The 27,398-nt window shown below is 37.7% G+C and overlaps 1 protein-coding gene across 4 annotated transcripts in view; it reads left to right on the forward strand.

Moving 5' to 3' along the window:
• The window catches only part of NUBPL (NUBP iron-sulfur cluster assembly factor, mitochondrial), a 93,413-nt gene that overhangs the window by 276 nt on the left and 65,739 nt on the right, over positions 1-27,398 (forward strand). For 2 of the 4 annotated variants that reach the window (XM_068684433.1, XM_068684434.1), the window contains exons 2-4: positions 800-947; positions 6,602-6,636; positions 17,249-17,339. In XM_068684433.1, the coding sequence (XP_068540534.1) occupies positions 800-947; positions 6,602-6,636; positions 17,249-17,339 (274 nt within the window). Of the gene's footprint in view, positions 1-799; positions 948-1,088; positions 1,153-1,780; positions 1,865-3,757; positions 3,794-5,818; positions 5,862-6,601; positions 6,637-17,248; positions 17,340-27,398 lie in introns of those variants that run through there. The other 2 variants (XM_068684435.1, XM_068684436.1) reach the window with 2 other exon arrangements.

Genomic DNA, 27,398 nt, shown 5'->3' on the forward strand with positions numbered 1-27,398 from the left:
GGGGCTGGGGGAGACCCGCTGGGCGCTGCCGTGAAGACCTCCCTGGCTGGTGCAAGCTGGGGGCTGCTGCGGCGTAGGGGGGCTCCCGGAGCGAGGGGGGAATATGGGGCGGTGTCCCTACATCGGAGCAAGCGGGCAGCAAGCGGGGTGGTGTGGAGCCGCCGGCACAGCCCCAGCTGCTCCCGGCCGTTCTCCTTCTGTGCTGCCAGCCCTGCGCGGCGTGCCGGCGGTGCTGCCAGGGGAAAGGCTGCTGGGTCCCGGCCCGGGGGCTCTCGTTTTCGTGACCTGGTGGTGAAAATTCAGGTGGCTTCTGGCCGCCGGGTGTGCTGCAGGTGGCGGAGTAACAGCTCGTGCAAGCAGGTGCGTGGGTCATGGTTTTGGTTGTGGGGATATTCAGGGAAATGCTGATTGCGCTGAGGACCTCGAAAATCAAATAATCTGAACCTGATTTTCAAAAGCCTCCAAATTATTGAACAGGGTTTTGGTTGAGTTTGCTGTGATCCTTGATTTATTTATTTATTTATTAAGGTTTAAGTTCAACCACACTTAATGGTTTCTAAACAAAGTGCTCTCTGGGGTCGTTTTAAAATAGGCCAGGTAGTTTCAAGCCAGCCTGGCTGTGAACCAGGCTCCTTTAGGGAGAGTCTGTGCACAAGAAGTTTTTTTGCACCAGTACTGAAATTATCTCGGAGCACAGGTTGGTTCATGCTTGTTAACTTTCTCCACGAAAACTGCCGGTTTGGTACCACAACCGCAGCACTCTGGTGAATATGTGTGTCCTTGTTTTCTTTTTTATTAGTCCTCAAGCTCCAGGGATGAGGTGCTACAAGACAAACGTGCCCGGATCCTGTCGCGAGGGCTGCCAAAGCAAAAGCCCATAGAAGGAGTTAAGCAGGTGCTGGTTGTGGCTTCTGGAAAAGGGGGAGTTGGGAAATCAACAGCAGCAGGTAAGATTTTTCTTCTTTTCATGCAGTCTGTTGTGTTTTTATTGTTTTGTAATAGATGTATAAATATTTATATGCTAATGTGTCTTTTGAATTGCGTTCAGCTGGCAGCAATAAAGCCTGACAGATCACTAAGCTTTATTTCAGTGCTTCAAAGAAATGTGCTTTGATACTCTCCCTCTTCCCCTCTACCCCCACCTGGTATTATGTAAGTAACATTGAAGCTTTTTGTTGCAAAAAACATTGGCTTTTTTGTTTGTTTGTTTTTTAATACTTGTATGCTTTATAATATTTCCCAAGGAGTATTTGGGCAGTAGTGTAATCTCCTAATTAAGTCCCACTAACAGCTCTTAACCTCTGTGAAGTCTCATTGCAGCCTTTGAAAATCCATACAGGTACAGAGGTCTTCAGTTTAGGAACCGTTTGTGCCAAGTGGGTGCCAATTGAGCAGGCAGCTATGAAATAATGTACTTGTAACAGTGCAGTGCTGTCCTGGGACAGGCTGCTTTTTTGACATAAGAGTAAGCTGAGGTGGAGGGAATTACACACTGGTGTAGTGGTACCGTTCCTCCTTCACTAGCAGACTAGGTGTACTTGCACAGTGCTCCACTGCGTTGCTATAGACATTAGGGGATATCAATATGCTAGTATTTAGAAGGTTTAAGTATCAGGTCACTGTCCAGTCTTCTCAACTATTTGTGAAGACTTCTCATAACGAGAGATGAAACAGTAGTGATAAACCATGCAAAGTGATAAGAACCTGTTGGGTTATGTTGAACTCCTGACTTCTCTTGTCTGTGCTCTTAGGCTTTGAATTCAAGTTTTTCTAATTGTAGGTTCCTAAGTCATAGAACAAGATGGTACATGGGTTACTAGTGTTGTATAAATTTGCCTGAAATTCAACGAAGATGACACTGAAGGTAACATAAAAGATCTCTAAAGTTTTATGAACTTGTTTAAAAACAAATTTACTCGGATTGGGAAAGGAGAGTCATTCTTCAGTTGTGTGTTGTCTACTTGCACAGTCTTCTGTTCATCTCCATTTGCTGTGAATAACACATTGATGTAATTCTTAATTTCTTACTTTGTAGTTTGTATTTCAGCCATGCTTGAATAGGACTGGCTGGCTAACAAATTCTAGAACAGACAAATATGTTACCCATAGTGAAAGCAACTGTACTTAAGGGAAATAGAAGTATTGAATGCATTTTTTCCTATGCATAGGACACACATTTAATATCCTATACCTAGGATACATGTGTCTGTATGTATATAGTGTACACGTTCCTGTGTGAAGACATTCAAAACAGTCGATGCTTCTGTTACTTAATGATGTAAGGTTGGTGGTTATAATTTGTTGGTGGGTTCTATCAGGTTAATGAAAATATTGAATAGCTATTTGTATGTCAACAGATTGACAAACTGAACGTAATCTGAACAATACATTATCACCCTCACTTTTACAAACAAATGTGCTGATTTAAGTTCCACTAACTGGTTTCTGTATGTACTTTGTACATATGTTTGTAATCTGTATTTGATTTCTACATAAAGTACAACAGGTATAAGAACCTTTAAAGAGGTGGGAGTTCTTATCCATTTGCTTAAAAATAAAGTAGGATTCAACAGACATTAAATAAGAGAGCTAAGTGATTATTCAAATGTTAGCGTATGGAACAACCTATTGTTAATGAATACATTTATTTATAGTACTGAGAAGAAAGAGGAATCTAGAGTCGTCTTTAAAATAAGAAAGCCTTAAATGGTTCAGATGAGCAATTGAAGATCAAGTAACATGTATGGGGAAAAAAGTAATAGAGGCTTATGGGGAATGTGCTTGGTGACAACTCTGCTGACACAGTTTGAGAGCAAGAGTTGGAAAAGGAAGGAGGGTGGTAATTAGAGGTGGTATACACCTCTTAATTCCTAAAGCACCACATAACGTATTGTCAGCCTTATCTGCATCCCTCTGAAACGCTGTCAAGGCTGTTCATATTCCTTTCCCTCTATGGGTTTGCGTTTCAGTTGTTCCAGATCTCCCTGTCAAGATGAGTGGTTATGTATTAGGGTCAAGTTTGTCAGGGGCATTCTTCAACTGATCATTGTGTTTCTTTTGAGTAATTCTTTTTGCCTGTCACATACAGCTTTAATATTACATTCTTTGTTGCTTTTTGTGCTTTTGAAATCAATGGAGTCACTGATTAAAAGAAGAAATTGTTTTATAGGAAGAAGTATTTTTCAGTCTGTGTTTAGATGCTTTTGGTTGTTTTGGTAACCTCTGTCGAGTAAGAGTTTTTTTGTTTGCTTGATTTCTGTCTCGTTCCTCTACTTGTACTTCCTGTCAAGTCACTCTTTTACCAGTGTTCTGCTAGATTTCCTCAATCCAACTGAAGCTTTCAATTTCTTTTTCCTTTTCTTTTCTGCCCCCTCTTTATACATAACTCTAAGTTGAGAGCATGGTAGAAAATTCATCTTGTCATGTGAAGAGTTCAAAGTGTAGGCTTGAAAGAGTAGAAGCTTCTTATTTACTGAAACTTGTGTTGTTTTCAACTATGTAAGTGGGGGAATAAATAATAAAAGAATAATAAAAACAAAATAAAGTGGATGAAATAAAAACTGTGGAAAATTAATTTTTACAGTTAATTCTTTGAACAGCAGGATTAACAACTATTGATACTTTGTTTTGAACTTTGAGACACATCCAGCAAAGGCTACTGGGATGAGATTTTTCATTATTGTTCAGGAAAACTGATAAAGCCAATGCGTTGCCAAATGTAATTATTTCTTTCCTCTTGTATGTTTTTATTCTGCAGGCAGGATATACTGTTGTTGAAACTCACCCTTTCAAGGTAGAGATTAAAATCCCCATCTATTTATCTAAGCAGTGTAGATGCAAATGTGTGCTTTGGCAAGCAGGTTGATAACATTTGTTCTCTCTTGCAGGACTAACATAATGTTTTCTGGTAGTGGACCTTCTTTACAAGTTAAGCTATTTTGGTGACTAGGGAGATCTAACTATTTCAAAATTAACTTTCAGAAAGAGTTTATCTGAGTTATCTGTTATTGATGATGTAGCTTAACTGTGCCACAAATGTGGATGCACTCAGATGGCTCCGTATATGTCTGATCTTGGGCGAAGCACTTTTATTGGTGGTGTTAGCTCAATATTCAGTGAATTCAACTGTGCTGCTCCTATGGCCACTGGGGGTTTGGAAGTTAAAAAGTCTAAACTAATAAACCATCCTAGACTTGCACTGACATCAAGAAGACTAACTCAGAATCTCCTTATGTGTCTTTCTGGATACTGGTTGGCTTGTGTAGGATGGGCAGAGACTGCTTGCGTTGTGCTATGAAGTTTTGGGGTGGTGGGAGGAAGTGCTGGACTTCTCAAATGTATATGTTCTACTGCCCTGCAGTCCTGATTACATTGGGATTTCATTGTGAGGGCCCATGTGAACGTGTAGGGTTGGGTTAGGGTCCTGTGCTGCATTTCTAAACCCTCTTGGAACTGATGGTAATACAAAGACAACTGAATGCAAGAATCAGCTGGGATTCAAAAGGGTACCTTGTGTCCAGCCAGATATCCATCTAATAAACTCAGACTTTCCCACTATATTATTTTCACTGACTTCCCTATATTATTTTCACTGACTTCCTTCTTTTCGTTTAGTAGTCGAATACCCTTTATTGAAGAAGCATTGTGGATCATACTTTAATTTTATACGTGGTAATTCTATGTAGACAAGAAGGTAGACGTATGAAGCTGTCCAGGTTTTGGATGAGATAATTGCTTTCATATTGGCTGGACCAGTGACGTGTTGTGGATGTAGGAGAAAGATAATTCTGATGACGCACGATAGTTTAGCTGTTGCAGAGCTGTGCTCACACATCGCCAAGGACTTTGCAGCCACTCACTGGTACTGCCCTGCCAGCGGAGAGGCTGGGGGAGCCCCAGGAGCTGGGCGGGCACAGAGCCAGCACAGCTGACCCAGACTGGCTGCAGGGATGTCCCACACCTTATGGCCTTGTGATGAGTAATAAAACTGGGGGAGTTGGCTGGGGAGGCTGCAGCTTGTTGGGATCTGGCTGGACATCATTTGGCAGGTGGTGAGTGATTGCACTGTGCATCGCTTGTTTTGTATATGTATTTTTATTATTACTATTATTGAATTTCCCTTCCTATTCTGTCCTATTAAACTGTATTTATCTTATCCTAGGAGTTTTACCTTTTTCCCCTGTTTATGTCCACCATCCCACTCAGTTTGGTGCTTAGCTGCCTGCTGGGTTAAACAACAACAAAAGTCATAGACTTATGAAGACAGTATGTGGAGTAACTTGCTGCTTCCTTTGTGCCTCTTCAAACACGAATTGCAGTTGTGTTATTTATTTAATCATTGGTTTGCATGTTTGTTGTCTTAGCTGTGATTTGTAGATCAGTCTCCAAGGTTCAGAAGATAAATTTTCTCTGCTTGGTTCAGGGGATAGTTAATCAAGCATCTACTTAAATTGCAAGCTGAAGAATAAAATCCCTATTGCTTTATCAGTTTAGGAGTGAACAGAGCATGTGTGTGCCTTACAGAGAGCTGTATAATCTTCCTTGCTAACCTCCTTGCTTTTTTGCTTAAAGAAATTTACCTCTTTCCATACTGCGTTGTTTAAGGTGGGAATGTTTCCACGGTTTGTTCTCAGTAACCTCATACTCTTCCAGTAGAAGAGTCTGGCTGCAGCTTATCTTTCTTAAAATTCTCTGTCATCTGAGATACAACAACATGTAAAGAAAGAAAAAAACGTACATGCAAAAGTTTTTTTTTTTTTTTAAACATGTTACTGTTTGGAGTATAATGCCTACTGTTTGGTTATATTGATATTTCTAGGAGATCTTCCAAAAGGTAGTTGAAGCGGGTGAACCATTAAAAGGTGCTATTTCTTCTATGTGCTTTCTAGTTACAGGAGTTAAATATTGATTGAAACGCTTTAAACAGAGCTGTAAACAAACTGTTGGATTTGTTAATTGCTCCATCCTGTTACTTTGTTTCTTTAGTTGCTACAGGTGCTTTCAGGGTACATGAGACTATTTTCTGACATACAAATCGAGCAACAAGCATACATTGCACCTTCTTAGAGAAAATTTCTATTTTGATATATCATGAGAAATTGAAAAAAAGGGTATAAGCATATTTCTGGTCACAGTAGTTTAATAGTTTAGGTCAATGCTTATTTAATCTCTATTTTAAATAAAAAATAAAAAATAAAAAATAACTAGAGACGATGGTGAGGTTAGCTATGGTGGAATCATTTTTATTGTTATGGTAGTGTCTAGTTCCAAGAGTCAACAGTGATTTTTCTTAACATTATCCTTTGGCAAAATGCTTAGATTATAATTTAACCTCAGCGTCCTGTAGAAATTTAGAGTTTGTAGGTTTTTGCAGGTTAGCGTGAGGTCGTTAGCAAGCATGGATTGAAATGTGAGTGCTGCTGCCACTGAAACTAGTAATGCTGCAGAGGTGTAAGAAGCTAAAAATCAAGATGATGAATGTGATTATTAAGCAAGTGTGATTTATCTTTGTTTTTTCTTGTTAAAAACCACAACAATCTCAATATTTAGAAAGTAAATTCTATTGCACTTAATCTTTTTTTTTTCCTTCTTTTTCTTGCAGTAAATATAGCCCTTGCCCTAGCAGCAAATGATTCGGTAGGTGAAGATCTAATTATCTGCCTTAATGTTAAACAAGTGTGTAAGTCATAAATAAAATGGTTACTGCTGGGGGCAGTCACATACATAAAATCTAAGTATTTATTCTGGCAGTTAATTTCTTTATTTGTTTTTATGGACTTCTGAGTTTATGTAAACTTGTTTATATTGTACAGCATGATGAACGACTCAGCTCTCATCCTTCTTTGGGTTCGGTTTCGCTGTGCACTTTCCACTGTGTCTCTCTGATTTCAACTGCAATTCTGCAAGGATGTGTAGATGTACTAGAGGATGTTTGTGCAGGTTGGAGATGCATAATAAATAAATTCTATCACTTCAGAGTACTGACTTGGAAAAAATGAGTAATTGTTGGGTGGTGTCCAAAGTATTATTTGTATCTGTACAGATTTATTTTTTCAGGATAAATTTATGTATAAAAATACTTGAAATATAAAGGGCTGGGGGGGGGGGGGGGAAGGAGCTGTATATCTTTCCTGAAGCTTGGAAATCCATTTTTTCTGTAACAAAATATCGTTGCCCAGTTTGGTATTGCAAAACCCAAAATGTTAATTAGACCGAATATAAACAGTGGGACCTATTTAATGTTAAAAAAACAAGGCGTCTTCATTACATTCACCTGGTGCTTCCATTGTGTACATTGATATGTAAGTAAACTTTGAAGTAAGTTTTTTCATGATTTCCTATGGAAGGGTATATAAAACAAATTTTCTACTCATAAAGTATGAATCCCCAAATAGCTAGTAAATACAAAATAGAAGTGTAGCCTTTAGAAGAGTATTCCACAAAGGTTTTCAGTGAAGCTTTTAATGTATGATGAAAGTTCACATTTATTGATAATCTTATGCAAGGGCCAAGAAAGGTAAGTGAGGAAGCACCTCATTCAGATGAGTTATTACTATCTAGGAATACATAGTAAGCATGGCTTTGGAATCTTGTCGCAGTCAACTTTAACAGGGAGTTACTTGTTTGGATTCTCAAATGACGCTTGGAAAGTGCTTCATAGTTGATGTTGTGTAACATAGAAAACATTTACAAAGTGATATAAAACAAGGTATTCACAAGTACTTTGACCTGGTAAATGTAGCATCCTTTTCTTCTTGTATTGTAAAAGACGAGTAAAATGAAACAGGTAGGAGTGAAGTTTGCATGCATTCTGCACACTTCCTGTAACAATTTGTAAAAGGTTTTTTAAAGATTTCCATAAAATCAATCATACTTGATAAGAAGTGTTTAAGCTGTTATATGAAATGTGTGCTGTTTGTAATGGCAACTGATCTTGATATTTCACAGTTTTTAATTCTGTGTTTTAAATAGGCTGCTGGAGTAATTTGATTTTGGAGAAAAATCTGTCATCTTGAAAAGCAAAACTGCTTGAATGGTTCCTTCTAATTAACTTTAAAACATGGCATTTGCTGTAATGCTTTTCCAAAATAAATGTGATCCTGCGAGGAGTTCTGTGCTGTGGCATGGTCACTGAGTAGCTCCATGGAAACCATGTCTACTAATTGCACATAACTGTCGGTACTGGCTAAGATACTTGTAAAGCATGTAAATAAGACACCATAGCCAAACAATTGAAGAGGTTGTTACTGGAGTTATTAGGCAAATCAGGGCTGAGAATAATTATAAACGAAATTGAGCCAAGAAAGTTAAGTTATAAAATGCACTAGACACTTCTGACGTTAAGATTACATGGTGATGTGAAATTGGAGGCCAGAGTCTGGTGGATGTTAAGCAATGAAAAGCAGATGAAAGTGTTGTGACTTGCATGAACTGATGGCTACAATCTAACAAGGTGCTGCTCTTCATTTGTCTCTTCATTTGTTCTTCATTGATGTAGTTACGGGATGTAAAACATGAAAGTAAGTTGAAGTGAAGGAACTCAATTCTTGTTTGTTCGTTCATGCACAGATATCTGTTTTTTATATAAAATGATGACATATATGTTTGTGTTCAACCTTCGGGCTTGAATTTGCTGGTGTTATCATTTGTTAGCTCCCATTGATTTCAAGTCAGTAGTTTTGTGAGTTAAAAATTGTGAAATGAGTATCTCTGGGACCTTGATCCAGGCTGGGATTGTTCATTGCTCTCAGCTGTAGGGATCCCACTAATGTTCAGTTTTGTTACAGTGAAATAAATAAGGAGGCTCTTTTCCAGAGTTCACTGGTGCCTCCTGCTGAAGTTTATAGTGAATTTCTTTGACCTCAGACATGCAGCAGTGGCCTCTTCATTTTATTGTTAATAACTAATGATTGTGCATTGCCTTCCTGTGGTTTTCTTTCCCTTTATTACTGTCCTAAGTTCACCTGTTTCTTAGGAGATGGTAATGAGTGTGGTAGTAGATCAGGCCTTCAGCAGCAGCCTCCCGCAACTTCATGACAGTGCTTATGTCTCTTATAAGCAAAATAGAGATTTATAGAAACTGATGCTTGAGCATGATGTATCGTTTAAAGCAAAAAAGAAAGGACTTCAGTAGAAAGGTCACCATGACGATAAAGGTTTGTGGTTTGATTCCTTCATTAAATACAGTCTTTCTCTGTTACAAATTCAATGTTTATAACTAGATTTTCAAAGTAACTATTATATTGGACCTAAATGACTTTAAAAATACATTGTCTTCTGATCTTTCAAGTGTTATTCTTCTAAGATTATACAGGTCACAGGCTACTGAGAACAACTGTTTCTGGGGAGGGAGATGTGTGGAAGATGCTTTCAGAGGAGATTGGATTAGAGTAGATTCTTGCTGCTTTTAGTAACAGCTTTGACGCCTTATTGTTGTTTGATAGTGTAATAAGTTGGAAACAGATTAACAATCAAAGCATGAAGGAATTTCTTGTCTTCTTGATAAAAGAAAGCTTCCTTCCATTGTCTCTTGAAAGTCTGGTTTATACAGCTTTAAAAAAAAAAAAAGGGAACTACTGTTTCTATAAATAAGTAGCTGATTTTTTTTAACATGGAAGCTTTTTCAGGTATTACAATGGTAGTCCTAAGTATTAAGGAGTCGACAGAGCCTTGGATGTTGTCATTGGCACTGTTTGTTGGCAGAGCCAGGATTAGAATTCAGGAGCTGGAGTCCTGCATGCTGATGCTCAGGCTGCTTGGCACATTTTTACCCGTATGGTTTCAGAGTAAATAACTCTGAGACAGGATTTCATTTAGATACCTAGATACCATGTCCAAGTAGTGTGTGTTGGGGATTTATTTTTTTTCCTTTTTGATGCAAGGCCAAGAAGATGAGCAGGGCAGCCTCTTAACACTTTCTGGATTGTTAGACTTTGGTGCCCTGGGTTACCTGTTGTGGATGGATTGGTTAAGATTTGTGTAAACTCTTGTGCCTGTACCAAGATCTATAAATCATACAGTTTTCTTTTTATGTTAAGAAATAACTGAAGTTTTGCTCCTGTGTCCTATTTTTAATTGTTTGCTTAGTTTGGTGGCAGATTTTTTTGTTCTTTTGATGTACCAGCAGTCATTTGTGCTCTCATAGGAGCACTTGAGAAGAATTTTTGGGTTTTGTGCCAGGACAAATCATATTCAGACTAGAATGACTATTTATGAAGGCTGCCTGGCCAGAGACGATTTATTATAGTAGAAACAAGTTGAATTAATAGATGCCAGCAATAATAGGATAGAGATTGCTTGTTTATGAACAGAGTATTTTAGTGAGCAAACACCAGCTGTGCATGACTAAGGATGGCACAAATCCAGTTGGGAGGCTGCATGCTTGTGCTGTCACTGCGAGGCAAGTTCCCTTGTCAGCTTTCTTCTGACTCTCTTTTTCTTTCCAAGAAGATGTATGTTTTTCACTGTAGGGTGAAATGATTTTTGTGTTGTGAAGGACAGAGCAACAAGCAGTAAAATCATGTGGAACAGATCAGCAGGTAAGCGTAAGCAAATGGCTTCTGCCCAGAGCAGTTAGGGCAGGTGATGAGTGGCAAACATCACTTTAATGCCTTGTAGCCCAGCCCTGGGTTACAGGTTACAGGACTGGATTAGGACCAAAATGTGGAATGCCCCCAGGCCTCTTCCTCATGCGGCCATTAGGCCGTTATGTGTGGGCCTGCAATGACCCAGGATCCCCCTGGCTGCTGAGCAACATAGCGGGGTGGCGGCCTGGGCCGATGGCAGTGGGGCAGGGGCTTCAAACTAACGTGTGGCTGTGAGAACAGTCTTCATGGGAAAAGCTGCTGGGATAATAAAATGGTGTCCAAACATGAATCAAACAACACACATTGATTTTGAAATGGGTCAAAAGCAGGGAGGGGGAGGAAGTCTAGAATTTAGAGAATAATGGGCTTCATCACTGAGTAATTGCAGCTGGAAGGAAAGCTTTTGACCTGTTTTGTCTTCCTCCTATGCACCCTTCCTAATTGTTACGGTTTGATTTCTAGGCATCTTTTAAGGCAGCCTTTGTTGCTTGGAGAATCGGGAGGCTTTAATTGCTACAGATAGGTGTTCAGGCTAATTTCTTAATGCTGAAAAGTGCTGATAAAGGTGGAGATGGCAGTGAGAATTGATTGGGGTTATCTGGTAATGACAGCTCAGTTTCTTGATCAGCTGAGAAAATGAGAGAATAAAGCTTGAAAAATTTGACTGTTTTCAAATTAAAAAAAAAATAGTAAAAGTTGTCTCAGACATGCAGTTCTTAAAACGTTTCATTTTAATCAAATTACTATACTTAATTTGATGGACAAAGAAGACTTTTGAAGAATATACATCACAAGGTGGAGTGTGTTTACCACAACCATCTGGCGTGCTGGGAGTGCAATGAGGCACCTCCTCAGGGATGTGGTAGCATTTGGGATACTGTTGTGCATTTTTAACCATTATTTTAAAAATTGTGCTTTATGAAGTTGTTTTTTTTTTTTTCCCCCAATCAGATATATGATGTGTAAGGCCAAATGAAATTGAATTACTGGTACCTGATGATTGAGAAATCCGAGTAGGAGCTACTGAAAGCTGTTGTAGAAAAAAATGCCAGAGAAGTTCTGTAGCTGACAGGAAGTTAGAAGATCTTCATATGAAGGAAAAAGGGCTTTTAAACCAGCAGAAGAATGGGTGTTGAAAGCAAGTTTGCATTTCTGGGACAGATAATGACAAAATTGTAGTTGGACTTTATTGGCTTTAATCCAATTTACAGCTAGGCACATAAGTAGTGTTCAGCTGAAAGAGCTGGAGAATCAGGGATTAAAAGATGGCTATTCAATGTGTCAGTATGTCAAATGGTGAATCTAGGGCCTATCCTGGTTTTAAGTTCCCTTTTGTCCTATATGCTGCTGCTTGCAGTTTGGGATTAGCTTTAATTCTATAACCACATTAGAAGGGTAAATTGAGAGTCACTGGTTGAGGATTAAGAACACCAGCATTAAAAATAGCTGGCACCATCACTTAGCAAAGCTGGAGTTGTTTGAAATGGGCTGCAGCTGCTGAATGTTGGGACTGCTGTGGGTGCACAGAATCGTTCCCACGCAGTACAACGGCAGCTCATTAACCTGTGTCTCCATCCTTTCCAGGCTGAACACCAGGGAGTTCTGCTGGTCTGCAGGGTTTACTTCAAAGTAAAGTATCATCCACTCAAATCCAGTGGGGATGCATGTGTTTTACCAAGTATGGAAAAGAAATCTCAGAACAGATGAGCAAAAGTGAAATTAATGCTGTTTAAGAGTCTCTGGATGTTTAGCAGTAATGTAGGCTATGTTGATTAACAGCTATTTATAGCAGATCTTTGTGAGCTGATCTTCTTTTTCCCCTTCATTGGCATGAAGTCTTTTATCAGGCTTGTTCCTCAATAAAGCAGTTGGTGACTTTGAAGAAATCAATGCATATCACTAGATTCTCCTCTAACACAAAATTATGCGTGGAAGACTCATCTTGATGCATGAATGGAACTGGTTGAATTTGGTTAAAAAAAAAAAATCTGTTACTGGAAAATCTAATTGATTTCATAGTTCATATTACCTGAAAGATTTAAAAACAAACAAAATTCCTACATAAATGAAGAATGTGAGAGTAAGCAACTTTTCAGTGTAAGCAGAATAGTTCGTAGGAGGAGGGATACATCACTGGTATGTACATACATCTCTACAAGGACCATGTATAGTAAAAGTCACCTGCGTAAGAGAACAAACATAACAATTGAGTGATTTTTGTATCTGCATACAGAAAAGCAAAGGAGGCAAAATTTATTTCTTCTTGAAGACCTTCTTGTGCCACTATACAAAGGGGCTATGTTCTAATACAGCCTTCAGCAACTGCTTTTTGGGTTAAAGGATTTAACCCAACAATGTCCAGAGCTTTAAAGCAGTTTAGTTAGGATACAGTAGTAATGTAAATCTTCATCACTCACAAGGCAGTGTCCAAGTGCAAAGGCTAAATTGAATTTTAATTATGTTGGCAATCTTGCTGGGGACAAGAAGCAGATGGAAAGACTCTTTTTAATAAAGGTAAAATATGCCTGTAAATTGCACGCTGCGCAGTATGAAGCCGTAAGACTCTCAGTGATATATGCAGGAATATCTTTATCTATTGCTGGAGCAGTTAGCTTTCTTATAAATACAGAATCTGTGCCTAATGACTGAAAACCTTGTTTTCATTTCTTAATGTAGATAAAACAAGTTTCTAAATTAGAACAAAAACTTGAGAAAATTTGAACTGAGGTAAGAAATGCAGTGATGGTATAGATCTTGTGCTGAATATTTGTCAGACATCTTCAGGGAGGTCTAATTGGGAAAATGAGTATCTTGTTGGGAAGATTAATGTCAGTAAAGTAAATATGGTGACATAGTCAATGATGTAAAAGCAGAAGACGAAGGTGAGCTGTAGTACTTTACCACAGTCCTTTACTCTATTTCTTTTTTTTGTTGTCTTGAACTGACCCATGATCTGATGAGACCTGAAATATTGGTGCCAGCTTTCAGGAAAGAACAAATCCTACTAGTACTTAGCCTATGCTAGAGATCATTAAACTAGAAAGGGAAAAAACCTTAGAAGTACTGATAAGAAGCTGTATGTTAACATACAGTGTTTAAATATACTTTTTGGTGAATATACCAGGAGATTAGTTCTGTTTGTATGTGGCAAGAAAATATATATATATTTTTAAATGTTGTGTTCTCACTGGCTGATGTAACAAATTTAAGTATGAAGAGTTTCTATAATTCTGCATGTGTTCAGTATATTTTCTCTAAGTAGCTGGCCATATGTCAGAGACTTAAAGTGCATGATTAAAACATAAGGGAATGGTTACACTGTCAGTTTTATCTTCAGAGCTTAAACTGTTTTAAATGCACAGGTAGGTAACAAAGCATAAAGGTCTCTAAGAGGTATTTTCTGAAGTGTGGTGAACTTAAAGATTGAGTCAGCCTTTCTCCAAAGCTGGGCAGGTGGGAGGGAATGGGCAGTGGTGAACTTCAGAACAGCAGTTCTCAACCTGGTTATGGCTATGCCAGCTGGAGAGGGGAAATGTTACTTGTTAATAGAGCAGGAAAGAAATACTTCTATAAGCAGAAAATAGAGCTGTAAGAAGAAACTGGTGGAGATGTAATACCTTCCTCCTTTTCCTGCAGAATGGTTTAAATCATGCATTTAGATAAAACTTTAGTCAGCGTGGGAAGTAGCTTGTATTGGTAGTTCAGTTGACAGCTTTATGTAGTAGCATCCAGCTGCATTCCAAATTTCCTTGAGGAATTTAAAGCATTGTGTAAATGCTGAAAGAGATGATCTGGACCTGTCTTAGAAGGTAGACGCCATAATGCTTTTCTGAGATAATTAAACCTTGAAAATAGGGGTGGTAGTGGTATTCTAGGGATACTTACATGCTGCAGATGAAGTGATGTTGGAGGGCAACAAAACCCAAAACCTTAGCTTATTGGGCCAATGCTTTCTTCTAAGCTGCTACTTTTAGATAACGTGAACTTTTTTTTTATGTAACATGTGGGATTGCTCAGTGAGGAAAAACCTACTATAGGCTATCTTTAGTGATGATCTGCAAGTGATTTAAATAAGAGGTTCCAGAAGAACTTTCTTCTGTCAGTCTGTGGAAAGCACCCTGCTTTCAGGAACACCCCTGCCTGCATTAAATGAGCTGTAGAAACTGGAGAATCTGTGAATTCCTCTTCTTTGAAGATGAGTTTTGTTGAGCTATATACAAGAACGAAAGTAGTATATCTCAGAGACAGGCATTTTGCCTGCTTTTGAGGAACTGCATGGACTTATTTTTTTTGGAGAACTGTCAGGTTTGCTTTGTTAGGCTGAAACAAGGTCAGCTTTGTAATTTGGCATAGTAGCTGTATTTGCAAAGTTCTCCTAGATAATTGAGGGATTTTTTTATTCCAGTGTGTGTCTTTTTAATTTCAGGAAACTTAGACATCATGTCTGTCTACTAATGTACTGTCCTGCAGACTCCCAGGAATAAATAGCTGATGGTGGTGAAGATCTGCCTATGCACAGGAGGTCACAAAGTCAATCTAATTAATTTAGTTTTTCCTAAATCTTCATTCCCTTCAGGCTGAAGACAGAATTGTAGTGAGGAGTAAGGCTGTTGCGGGTAGTCAGTGAGTATTGATGATCCTTGTTAGGGTTGGAGGGGAACCCTCAAAAAGTTGAAGGAAAGAATGTCAGTCAGGTTTAAAACACTATGTAGGTTTTTCTGCAAATATTTACTTTAATTTGACATGTAATTAGGTGGCACAGCCCTTAGATGATGTTTTGATGGGTTCGATTAGTTGCTGACAAAGATAAAGGGACTGAGTCATGAATCTTGCTAATCTTTTAAAATATGCATTTTGTACAAGAACAAAGAAGCCCTAATATTCTTTTTGATGTCTTTGAAATCTAACCTAAAATGGGTCTTTTCAATCTTCCTAAAATTGCGGCTTTTATACAGTAGGCAAGAGGTAGAATAATTTGTCAAAATAATTCCTGCACTTTGTTGTAATAGCTTTCACAAAGTGTTATAAAGTAAGAAGCATTAAAAATCTGTATGAAATAATCCATTTAATTATGTATGCTTTGCTGTGTGTAATAACAAGTATATTGAATAACTAAACCCAAATTAATTTTTTTTTTTTTTGTGGTGAAGTTTATTTCTTTTTTAAATACATTATAGATCACATACAGTAAAGTATTTTTTACTTCTCAGCTATAAAACTGAAGATATATTTGACTTACATTAGGTAAATCTGACACATTAAATTGATCAGCTGTTAAGGGTGTCCTAAGGGTTCACTATCAACTGTTTAAATAAAAGATAAGTAGAAAACCTCTGCTAAATCGTATTTCTTTTCTAGTGAATAGGGTCAGATTTGCTTCTCAGGTGTCTGATTTTATGAGACAGTTAACTGAAATTTAGATCTATTTAGTAGTAAGGGCTGGAACTAGTTTTTTAATCCAGGTGTATTTTTGCTTTTAAAAAACAAACTGAATAAACTGATGCAGAGGAATGTACTTGTTTAGACATCCTCTTCAAGGGTAAGGATGCTGTGGACCTGCATTAAAAGCCTCTTAAAGCTCTTGTTCTAACCACACACTTAATACTTGTTACTGAGCCTTTATCTTTCTCTCTGTCTTTCCCTTCAAAGTCATGATAACATAATGGCTTAATGTGATAGTGAACTATGAAATCTTTATTCAAAAAATGGATTTCACACTTTGAAACATGAATAGTGGAAGTGTGACTCAGCATTGTTGGAAAAGCTCCTGTTGCCTTATTAACCTTTCAAACAAGCCCTTAAACACACTTGCTTGCAATTATGCAAAATGTTGAATACAGTTAACTTTTTATATTTGAGAAGCTTGATGTTCAGCTCTTAAGAGCTTGTTCTTTATTACTTAGTTTACAGAACTTGGTAATTGGTAGCTTGTCTTGCCATCTGTATGAAAAATATTTTAATTTTCACCAAATGTGTGCATGTACTTTTTTAAAAAAAAAAAAAGATATGAATCTTGAAAGTCTAGACTGCATAGCTGAAATAACTTTTGTTTGAAGTTTATTGCGTAGTGTACCATATGTATTTAAATAAACCCATATTTTTAGCATTCCTTTGTGTAAATGCATTTGATTAAAGTGTTATACCTGCTTAATTGCCTTCATAGACTTGCATTTTGATATTTTGATGCCTGCCAAAGTTTACTATGGCCTCTTAAAGATAAATACATCTTACTGTTTTCACATTCCTTATACAGTCACTAACTACATTCCAATCTCAATATATATTTATGAACATTGATAGTTGTTTTTTTTACGATGAAATTTGATACCCTTAAAAACCTTATATTCCTCTGTAAAGGTACATTGAATAGAGAGAATGTTGCTTATAGCGTTCCTTAATATAATGGTCTGTGGTCTTCATGGTAAGTCAGAAAATGTGTGCAAGTGAGGATTTGAGAATCTAGATTTTGTGACCTCTGGTAAAACATGTAGAAATACTAACTTCCATGCATCAACTGCAAATTAGACCAAGGAAATGGTGATAATTTATGTTGGAAGTCAAGATGTGTTTTTTTTTTTTTATTTCTGTGGGCAGTTCTAAGGTTTTGCTTACAAAGGAAGAAAGAGATTTTGACAAATACTTTTTCTTTGGTCCTTACACAGAAAAAAGAAGTTGGCTTGCTTGATGCAGACATATACGGGCCTTCAATTCCAAAGATGATGAACCTTAAAGGAAACCCAGAATTAACACCAAGTAAGTGTGAAGTGATTTTTATGTTGTTTCATTGTTCAGGAATGAGCATAGATGTGCCTCCTTGGTGTGGCATGGAAGGGGGTGCAAACAGAAGATGTAAATGTAGTGTATTCATTTCTTAAATTTTTGTTAATGAAATAGCTGTACAAACTAGCTTTGAAAGCAGCGAGCATACTTGTGGTCTTTGTTCATGTTGGTCCACAGGCTTTGAGGTTTTAATGGATTATTACTGAAAAGACTGGAAAAGGTAACCAGGAAATAAAGGATATTGTCAGTGGATTTAGACTTGCAGACAGTGAGATTCTGATCCCATTGTAGAACATATTTTGTTTTTGTTTGTTATGTCAGAACAGTAGTCTGGGGATGGGGGTGTTGGGGGGGGGGAGACTAACCTAGGAAATAAGAGAGACCATTACAGTAGTTAGTACAGTAATGTCGTTTCAAAATGTCATTGAAATGGTTGCCTTTCGTATCTCTCTCTCCAGCCAAATACTCAGGGCCACTTGATTATTATTATTTTTTTAATCTGGAATTGTGAGTTTAGAAAAAGTCGTGGTGAGTACCAGAAGTAGACGAAATTACTGATTTTACTTCTGTTGGGAAGGATTCTGGTGTGAGGAAAAGCAAATTCAGGCAGGAGAGTTTAGAGAGAAGTAAGGAAGACAAAGTAGAAAGGTTACATTAAGTCTGTTCACCTTTCAGAAACGTAACTTCCACTTTGGCCAAATGGGAGTGGAATTGAAGAACAGCTTTATCCCGCTAATCTCTGAGATGATAGGGTTTTAGTGCTTTGTTTTGCTCCTCTGAAAAATTTAGATGCAGTAAATTTAGGATTACTGTCTGTCTCCTTCTTTTTCCACCCTTTAGTCCAGAGAAAGAAGTAGTAATGTATTTCTATATACAGATGCACTGCAGGTGGACAAGAAGATGTATGCTTGTACAGGTGACAATCCATTTGAGTACTTTTCAAGTACCTGGCTTACAAATGTAGAAATCATTTAGACACTTTCACAGAGGGAAAGAGATTACTTGGTTTTATTTGTCGGGCTTCTGATTTAATTTTTGAAGGTAAAAGCTAACTCCATTGTGTAATAAATAAATAACTGAATCTTTTCACATATCACCAGTACAGTTTGACTTCCTGATACTACCTGATTTGACATCCTTGCATTCTCATGTAATTTGGGACCTGCTGAGAGTGTGTCATATAAGCTCTGTTCTCCTGTAAAATATAAGTGCATATGTGTGTGTGTGTGTGTGTATATATATATATGTATGTATGTATTTGAAATGCATTATGTGATATGAGCACAAAGGACTATGTTGCAATGTCTTCTGTATCTCTCGTTTTCCTTTTTATATGATATTAGGTTATATATTGTTAACAGATGTTACTGACTTTTTCCTTTCTAAAGATGATCATGTAAAAGGTTACTTCTCCACCTTTTTTCCTCACTGCTAGAAAATTGGCTGGTTAGCTTTGAAACTCTTACAAATCTAGCCATGTATTTTATAGATTTAAATTTGGTATGAGTTCATATCACAAATAAAGAGGAAGTTGCCCAGTCTATTTCATATGGTCATAACATTTAATTTGCTATGAATGCAAGGACTTAAAACATATACATTTAGGTATTAGGACAGATCAATGTTGTGATATATAAACTTTGTAGTCTGCAGATACTTTGAGGATACAGCTGGAAATTAACTGTACGCTTTTGTCTTGGCATGTTTGCTGTGCTGTGAAAAACACAGCATTCAGTGTAACAGAAATTGGAGGATTTCCCTGAATTGAAATTGCTTCTGTTTGCCTGTAAACACATTTTGATTGTAAACATACATTCTTTCTGTCTCTGTATGGAATGTACAAGGAAATAATACCAGGATTTAAGAACATGCTTCATTTTTAAGCGACAGCAAATGGATTAGCGTATTTCAAAAGCGTGACATACAACACAAGTCTACTGAGAAAATGATGTAACAATTCAGTATGAATGGTAAAGGGGTACAATTTCTATTTCAGGAATTCTGTTTACTTTTCAGTGCAGTATAACCCTGGAGTTGATGAAGCTGTGGAGTAGCAACAACGAAAGTATTGACATCAAGATGATTTGGTTGTGAAAATAGGATACTGAAAGGCATAGGAAACTTTAATTGTAAACTTCAATGATTTCTTTATTCTACTGAGTAGCAATGATAGGATATGCTTGCAAAAAAAGATCAATTGTAGGGGTGTGCGTGTATGTACATATTTTTCTACCTACATTTATATATATATTACAAGTATATATGTGACCCTTTTGATGAAGTTTAGCCTGGTTTTCCAATTTCTTATTAGATCATTTAATTGTCTTTATTTTCAAGAATAAAACTCTGAACAATTCTTGTTTCGTAGACTATTACAGAAAACAGTTCTACACATTAAAGATCTGTATTAACAATGTTAACTTTATCAGTAAGTCAATTAAAAACATTTTAGTAGCGTGGCAGTCAACAATTGTGTTTAAAGACTATTTCTGTCCACAACATAAGACCTGGTTGTGAAAATGATGAGTAGCAGCCTTCATTGTTACTGAATCTCTACAGTAGTTCTAGGAGGTTCTGATCACTCTTGCACTCAGATTTCTAACTATTTTTCCCCTCACATGTAGTAGTCAAAGAGGGATTAGGGATGCTTGGCACCATACAGAATAAATTTGCAACAATTATTACATTTGAATACAGAATGTTATAGTCGCACTACAATTTAAATGTGGAGTTTGTCTAAGTTCATCAAGTTCCAACCCCCCTGCCTTGGGCAGGGACACCTCCCACCAGACTATGTTGCTCAAAGCCCCATCCAGCCTGGCCTTGAACACTGTCAGGGATGTGGCATCCACAGCTTCTCCAGGCAGCCTGTTCCAGTGCCTTACCACCCCAAAAGAATTTATTTGTATATATAATCTAAATCTACCCTCTTCTAGTTTAACGCCATTACCCCTTGTTCTACCATTATACTCTCTAACAAGAAGTCCATCCCCAGCTTTCTTGCAGGCCCTCTTTAGGCACTGGAAGGCTGCTGTAAAGTTTCCCTGTAGCCTTCTTCAGGCTGAACAATCCTAACTCCCTCAGCCTGTCTTCACAGGACAGGTGCTCCAGCCCCTTTATCTTCTTTGTGGCTCTCCTCTGGGTTCTTTACAACAGGTCCATGTCCTTGATATGCTGGGGACCTTAGAGCTGAACTCAGTATTCCAGGTGGGGTCTCACAAGAGCAGAGGGCAGAGAATGCCTTCCCTCACCCTGCTGGCCACGTGTCTTTTGATGCAGCCCAGGATATGGTTGGCTTTCTGGTCTGCAAGCACACATTATCAGCTTGTGTTGAGCTTCTCATCCAGCAATACCCCCAGGTCCTTCTCCTCAGGGCTGCTCTCAATTCATTCTCTGTGTAGCCTGTGTTTGTGTTTGGGATTATCCTGGCACAGATGCAGGACCGTGGATTTGAGCTTGTTGAACCTCGAGAGGTTTGCACAGGCCTACCTCTCAAGCCTGACCACGTCCCTCTGGACGGCATCTCTTCCCTCCGGTGTGTTGACTGCACTACACATCTCAATGTCATTGGCAAACTTGCTGAGGTGCACTGACCCTTCCCAAGACCAAGACATTACGAGTGCATTCCAGGAACCTCCTGGCTTGCCTATGCCTTGTTGCACTGTCCCTTCAATGGATATCGGGGTGGTTGAAGTCCCCCATGAGGAACAGGGCTTGTTAACATGTGGCTCTCCTGTCTGTCCATGGAGGGTCTCATCCACTTGGGATTCCCGGTCAAGTGTCCTGTAGCAGGCTCTCTCTGTAATGTCCCTGCCCTATGTTTAATCCTGACCCATAAGCTTTCCGTTGGATCCTCAGCCATCCCCAGGCAGAACTCCGTGCACTCCAGGTGATCATTGACAGAGAGGGTGATGAATTCAGTTCAAAATGAATTAGGAATTCCCAGGGAGGAGAGAGTCTGTATAAATGAAAGATACTCCATTACCTTAATCTTGCAGACTTGAGTACGTTGGAGAAAGTCTACTAGCATTTAATAGGGTATCATTCGAATTACTTTTGCTAAATGGTCAGGGAAATCCTGGTTAATAAGTTAATGACTGAATTTAATTAGTTAATGGAGGATTATGTAACTATGGAATAAATACTAACATCAGCTACAATATATACACAGATCAACATTTCTAACACAAGTAATGAAAGCATTACTTCTACTTGTTCCCCAAATAGGGTACTTGAAAGCTGTTTTCTGGCTTAGTGGACTGCGAAAGTTGTTTTCTTTTTTTACTCTACCATTTAAACTACCTGGCAGAAAGTAAAAGCTGTCATACAGCTGCAAGGATATTGTCCTTTTGCTGGATAAATGTAACATTTTTTCACTTAAATGATTATGAAGATTGTGGTGGACTTCTTTATTTATGGCAGTTGAGTGCTCTTTTAATATTTTGAAGCTTTGCTATTCTGTGATGCTTTCAGTATCCTTTTTATTTCTTAGTTAAGTAGTATATTGAAAAGATCAATAGTAGATGTGTTTTCAAACTTTGGAATTGAGAAGTAATTCCTGAGAGAATGAAAGCAGTGGGTGTGTTGCAGCCCTACTGAAGCTAATAATACTACAGGAGCTACAGAAATGCAATTACTGATAAAATTCTAAAATCAGGAATAGATATTTGCATTTTTTTTCCCTGCGATACATTTATGTATCTACTGCTCTTCAGTTTAAAATCAGAATTTCTAACAGAAAGTGGTGATTTAAAATATGCTCTGTAGTTGCTGTTTAAAGATGTCTACATGAAATAGTCATCAAGGGATCTGGGGATCCATTTTGGGGTTATTTTCCCTAGTTAGGTAATGGTATATTGATAGGGTAGTTGTTCAGGTAACCCTGAAGTTTCCCGGTTATATGTGAGAGATGAATTTTAAAGATACAACTTGTATTCACCACCTTTATGCTTTACCAGTGGAACTTTGTCATGATTAATTCAAATAAAAACTAAATTTGATTGTCTGAAAAAAGGCATTTTGTTATTGCTACTGCCTCTTGATTTGTGTTAAATAGTACGCAGTTTAATGTTTTGCGTTATTGATTCTATGTTGAAAGTAGTCTGAAGTGAATGCTGGTATTTTACTGCTGGTGTGGTCTTCTCACAGTTTATGTAGCTGGCTGAAGGAGAGTAGTCACACCTCAGATTTGTTGGGCCACAAAGCCATGCAGTTCTATTTCTGAAGATCTCAAGTCAGGGCCAGACCCTCTTTGGGTTTATCAGGGGACTTTGTTAGAATGGGACTTTTTTTTCCAAAGTACATTCAACATCCCTATTTTTTTTTAATCCAATTTTTCACTTCAGCAGGCAAACTTCACATCCTCTCTGATTCTCGTACCTGTTTGTTGTCCTTAGGCTGGTAAGTTTAGTCTGCCCTTTTAACTTGCTCTCCTTTAGCTCCCTGAAGCATTTGCTATTTGCACCATCCTTATTCATGATATTTAATTGGAGACTAAGCAGAGATGTCTGGGCTGCAAAAACTGTTTGTGTTGATTCCATTACAGAAGAGGGTCAGCTGCAGTCAGTGGCATTGCTTATTGAAAATCCATGCACTGGTGAGAAGACTGGTTTGAGGTCAACGTCTTTTCTTATTATCCCAAAAAGCCATCTGATATTCTCAGGCAAGCATGCATTGAGAATAGACTGTTTATGTTATGCAAAAATGGTAAACTCTGGCCTGGTATAAGAATATCTTTCTGTTTGAGAGGCAAATTCAAGTAGCTATTACAGTGAAAACAAAAAAATGAGAAAACACAGCAATGCTGTACAGCTATTTCAGACTCCATTAAGTAAAATAATTTTAAATGAAAACAAAAGAAAGGTGTGGTGATGGGAAATGGGCTTTCTTAGGATCATCCCAAGCAGTTCTGCAGTGGCTCACTGCCCAAGTACCTGGTTATTTTTTTTGGCTTCTAGGATACTTTTTCTTGGTGTTGTTCTTGTTTCCTATTCAGGACAGATAAGTTCCAAAAGTTCCAGCTGAAGCCACTGGCATTATAGGTACACAGGCGCTTTGAAAATCTTTGAAATAGTCTTGAAGACAAAATAGTAATTCAGAATGTTGTAATTAGTTGTATTTCTATTTTGGAGGCTCTTTCATGTGTCATGAGGTAGCTGAAAATGAGAAGAATATTTAAATGTTAAATTATTTATTCTGGACCTTGACTATTGCCCTTAAACCTGTAGCAGTTAACCCTGAACTTGGTTAATTTGGAAATTTTTGATGTCACTTGTGGAAAAAAAATGGTGACCTTTACTTGGGGGAAAGGAAGTGGAGAAGGAGTACAATGGCAATCTGATCAAGAAGTGAAAAGGAATTAAAAATATTTTGGGGATGAGTATGGAAAAAGGACTGTTTTAACTACAATGAAGGCATCTATTGCCGTTGAATCTTTATTTTTAAATTTCTTTTTCTTCTGTCCTTTAAGTGGATTTTATGTTTGGCAAAAAACAAACAAACAAACAACTAACTTTCTCTTAAAATATTCTCGTCTGGTTTCACGAGGTATTTTGAAATCACATATCTAGATAGTAATCATACCATATTGGGTTAGATTTATAGTTTTGAAAGACTTAAGACTGCGTGTGTAGTTTGAGATGACACCAACCCTGCAAGGGATTGTTTATTTTATTGTTGTATTTGTTAGCTGCTGTTTAAAAAATAAAAAAAAACAATTAGTGTAGTTAACTTGTTAAGATTTATTTTTTCATTATTGAACAATTCATACTTAAAATTACAAAAAAAAAAAAAGTAAGATGATACTGTGGGAAGCATAGTATGTAGTAATTAAATTTTTTACTGAGAGCAGCCCTTTTGGATAAGGGGCAAATGAAATTTCACTAAATGCTATTGCAACAAATTACTGAAACACAACTAGAAGCAAATACATGTCAACATGTCAGGTATTTGAAAGCAGAGTATATAACTCTTCATATTGTAAATCCTGTCATATGGTAATTATAAATGTTTTGATATGGATTATGACTAGCACAATATTACAACGTTTACTATTAAAGATGTGAATGGTTCATCAGGTTCAACTTTTATACAAACTGGAACCAAATTGCAAAATGGTTTTATTATAATAAAATGATAAATGTACATTTAATTGTATGTATGTAAACAAAAAAAATGATTCATTTTCCTTTTTGTACACTGAACACATTTACCTGTTTGCTTATTTCAGAGGAATACATGTAAATGTTTCCATCCCTCTTATCTGTAAGAAGTATAATTAAAGAACTGTAACTAATTCTGAACTTTCTCGGTATTTTCATCTAGCAATTTCACTTTCATGCTTTATCTCTGTGGTTTTCTTGCTGTATCCCTTCTCCACAGTATAACTGAGTGCCTGTTCAGGAGAAAGAATAAAACTGAATACATCAAAAATAGAAAAATATATTTAAATCCTTTCCCTATAGTGACAGGAGGCTAAAAGTGATAAAGTTTAAAAGCTAACATTTCTTTCCCTTGATTTAGTTGATAGTCATAAGTCTTTTAAAGAATCCTGAGCTTCATTTTACAAATGGTGAAATAGGAATAAAATCACAAAAGGATGTATGGAGGCGATTCATGAGAAATGCAGAGGGGAATATTTAATACACAAAGAACACTTCATTTGTTTGTCTTAAATGGAGAGTTAACAAGTTTACTGTAGTTTTCATCTGTCATTAACATCCAGCAGCTTCAACAGTTATTAAAATTACATATAATCATTTGAACAGTTTACTTCCTTCTGTTTTCATTGACGCTTTCTTTTTTTGTCTTGATTACAGTATATAGCTTAAAAAGGCTGAACTGACTCAGACACATTGAGTTCCATGTTTTTTCTTGGAAAGCAGTGGATGCCCCTGGTTTACTGCAGGGTTTTGTTGAAGTTAGATCTTGAACTGAAGGGAGTGCATGGGGAATGTCTGTCCCTTGGGTTTGTGGTACTCTGTCGTGTCTGTTGTCCTGTGTTACGTGACTGACTTGGGCAATCCTTCTTTCACAGGAGCATCCGAAGCAGGGCCGTGCTTCACATAACTTGCCTGATAAATACTTATAAAATACTGATAAAAACTAGTCCTGTGCTTTTATTCCAAACCTAACAAGCTAATGATGCTTAAAAACATAACAAAGATATGACTAAATCCTTGTGCTGTTTGCTTTTGCCAGGCTTACTTTGAATGTATAATCTTCCAGCAAGCAATTAGACCTTTTGCTTTTGGGTAGGACTCATGTCACAGCTGCAAACCCGCTCTGGTAATGAAAAGCCTCTCACAGAGCCTTGTTGCCTCTGCAGTCTGCCGGCAGGAAAAAAGTAGTGAAAACCTAATGGGATGGCTAGGCCAACTAAATATGAGAAGCAAATCTTTTGGAAAAAGCCATGTTTCTTTGTGCATTTATTTCTTGAGCTTGAATTGTGTTGCCAGTATTGAATAATGTTCTTTGAGTCTCTGTGGTGGTTTACTTTGGTTTAAGCATTTGTGATGCCTCCATGGCTAGATAACATTGTTAGAGCGTAATGGGAAATCGCAGCCTTCCGCCTTCAAGCTTAAAATACAAATTGCAATACATTTGAGGCAGTCCTTCAAATAAATTTGTAGCAGTGTGAAATCAAACTTGAAGTCTCAATTAGTCTGTCACTTGCCATAGAATATTCTGGGCTTCTGGTGTAAGCAGTTAAAATGATGCTTGTGACTCTGACCAACCTTGTGGTGACAGCAGCCTGCCTCTCTGAGGCGGCTTGGGCCCGGCTGCTCCATGCTGCTTGCACCCCTCCCCTGCACCTCGCTTTCCTCTCATATCACCGTGCTGTGGGTGGAATTAAGTTGCCTTTCCATGGGAAACTTGCACCATTCTAAACATTCTGAAGCTACCCCTTCAGAAAGTATGGCTCACCTGTACCCTCAGTGAAAGCCTCTGCATACCTCTTAGCTCCCAAAGGCATCTGGGGTGGTGTGAGACAATTCTATTGACACTAGCAAAGCCCACTGTTTTGTTAGTCTGTTTCTTTTCCTGTCCTATATCCCCTTTTTCCACAGCTTAAAGATGATTATTTTCTATGAACCTACTGAAGTTATCTACTTTTTTATTTTTTATTTTTATTTTCTCTTGTTTGTTAGGAATCTCTGTTCAACCCTGCCTTGTCTGGAGCCTTCCAGTCCTTCACTGGAACCTGAATCCTCCCATTAGAGGCTTCTGATCTTGAGAGCTGACTGTCAAACTAGACTGCAAATAACTTCCTTATACTTCTGCATAGCAACAGCCATATGAAAATTACTGTTTGCTCTGATTAACAGAAAGTTGTGTGTAAGTTGGAGCCCTAACTTAGATTGATAGAATATTCTGTAGTCACTGCAGCATGAAATTGTATACAATTGAAAAGCAGATGATGCAAAAAGTTGTTGAGATTTTACAAGTGACCATGCTGAAAATCTGTTTCAGCTTGTCTATATGTATGGCACATTAATTGAGTTTGTCTCAGATGATTTTGTTTAATGTACTGGAATTCACAGCATATTCTGCACTGTCTTATTCATTCTCTGACTAGCGTGGTGGCAAAGTGCTTTGTCGTGCCATACATCTTCTGTGTTTGAGGCAGTGAGACATGGCTGAGATGTGAGGAGGAGTAAAAATGGCAATTTGTCATGAAAATCTCAGCTAATGATGAGCTGTATAAACAGCAGCAGAACCTTTAGCTTTGGTGTGCGCTGTGAAGAAGTACCAGCTTGCTGAAACTTCAATAATTGTATGCCGAGGAGTTGCTGCATGGATTTTTGTTTTAATAGAATACAATGGAAGATGAAGGAATACTTAAAGTTATGAGCTATTTAGAACTAGATATATACTTTTAAATATACTTCTAAAGCTGCTGTTTTAATGCTTAAATGTGAGATGTTAAAATGCCCTTCAGAGACTGAGGTATTACAGACAAGATGTGTGATTTCTTTTCCTACTTCTTCCTGTTGTATACCAATTACGCCTAGGTTAGCTGCTTTTATTTCA

The sequence above is a fragment of the Anas acuta genome, chromosome 5, assembly GCF_963932015.1.
Source record: "Anas acuta chromosome 5, bAnaAcu1.1, whole genome shotgun sequence".
NCBI lineage: Eukaryota > Metazoa > Chordata > Aves > Anseriformes > Anatidae > Anas > Anas acuta.